Genomic DNA, 1664 nt, shown 5'->3' with positions numbered 1-1664 from the left:
AGGAAGCACAAGCTGAAGACGTCGGCGCAGGCGGAGCGGGAGCAGCGACGCAGAGCCAGGAGGAAAGAGGCCAACGAGAGCCACCGGAGGCGTTTCCACCGCAACCTGCTGAAGGCGGGGCTTCTGTGCGAGAAGGTGAGGGCTCCTCCCCTCGGTTCCTCCAGAGGCTCCGCCTCCCCAACCCCATGTACCAACACGTCCCCAACAAGCCGCTGGACTACTACACATGCGCCTTCCGCCGCTCCAAACTACAGAGGTGGGTGTGGCCGGAGGGACCGTCACACACATGTAGCGTGTAGTCACTCCTGATTGGAGGATTGTGTCATCCTTCCAGTCTCATCACTAGTGGATAACCTTTACCCGAACATCCTGTCCCCGTATACCCCAACCCCGTATACCCCGTCTCTGACCACCTCATGTGGAATGTCCCGTCTCACACACTGTATTCATGACGTGTGGCCCTTTGATGAGGTCAGGTGATTTGGATGCGAAGGGGCGGGGCTCGGAGTGTGCATTGTGTAATGGACTTCCTCCGTTTGTCTCAGGGGCCCTATGAGATGCCGGAGTATGAGGTGGCCCTGGAGAGCCTGAACCCTCGTCAGATCCTCTACCAGTACTGGGCGCGGTGGTCACAATGGTACAAATATCAGCCGCTGGACCACATACGGGAGTATTTTGGAGAAAAGGTCGCCATATACTTCGCCTGGCTGGGTACGTACGCAACTCTGTTTATGATCAGTGTGTATGTGAAACGCGTCCCCCTGTCGGTGGCCACGGCCTGTGAAACGCGTCCCCCTGTCGGTGGCCACGGCCTGTGAAACGCGACCCCCTGTCGGTGGCCATGGCCTGTGAAACGCGACCCCCTGTCGGTGGCCAAGGCCTGTGAAATGCGACCCCGTCGGTGGCCTTGGCCTGTGAAACGCGTCCCCCTGTCGGTGGTCGGACGGCCTCTGATGATGATGACGGTATCCGAGGAGGAAGATCTCCTGAAGTCATTCTGGTCCTGTTTTCCTCTCCAGGTTTCTACACGGCCTGGCTCCTCCCAGCTGCCGTTGTTGGAACCGGCGTCTTTGTTTCCGGCCTCCTGACCATGGGGAGTAACACAGCCGCGTGAGTGTGAGGGGCCCCTGGGTCCCCCGTCATGTCTTGTCTGGCTCCCACACGCTGAGCAGGCCAGAAGGTGGCTGACTTGTACTATCTTGTACCCGGCAGGCAGCAAGTCTGTGAGAGTGGGAGGGACTTCCTGATGTGCCCCCTGTGTGACACGTGTAAGACGTGGTTCATCTCGGAGACCTGCCCCATGGCGAAGGTGGGTGGAGTCCTGTGTAACGGGCCGTCCAATGAGGGGCCTCCGCTCACCATGACTTCCATCTTCCAGGTCGGGTATCTCTTTGACCACCCGGGGACGGTCTTCTTCAGCATCTTCATGTCCTTCTGGGCCGTCTCCTTCCTGGAGTACTGGAAGAGGAAGAACGCCACCTTGGCCCATCATTGGGACTGCATGGACTTCCAGGAGGAGGAGGTGAGGCTCATCGACCCGGAGTCACGCATAGCTATTGGGGGACCTCAAGTGGGTCAGAACAACAATCAGCACGTTGGTCCTGGCTGGCCGATCCAAGCCAACCATTGTCAGGTGACCCATTCAGGTTCTCCGAGTGTTCCCG

The 1664-nt window shown here is 59.0% G+C and overlaps 1 protein-coding gene across 1 annotated transcript in view; it reads left to right on the top strand.

The window, feature by feature from the left end:
* Positions 1-1664, top strand: part of ANO7L1 (anoctamin 7 like 1) — a 21055-nt gene that overhangs the window by 2148 nt on the left and 17243 nt on the right. The window contains 5 exon segments of the mRNA XM_018574042.1: positions 3-260; positions 477-711; positions 1020-1110; positions 1213-1309; positions 1379-1522. Coding sequence (XP_018429544.1) covers positions 3-260; positions 477-711; positions 1020-1110; positions 1213-1309; positions 1379-1522 — 825 coding nt within the window.

Source organism: Nanorana parkeri, unplaced genomic scaffold (genome assembly GCF_000935625.1).
Source record: "Nanorana parkeri isolate BGI_ZX_2015 unplaced genomic scaffold, ASM93562v1 scaffold2694, whole genome shotgun sequence".
Lineage (NCBI taxonomy): Eukaryota > Metazoa > Chordata > Amphibia > Anura > Dicroglossidae > Nanorana > Nanorana parkeri.
Note: the sequence above shows the minus strand (reverse complement) of the source record. Positions and strands in the feature narration are given on the sequence as shown.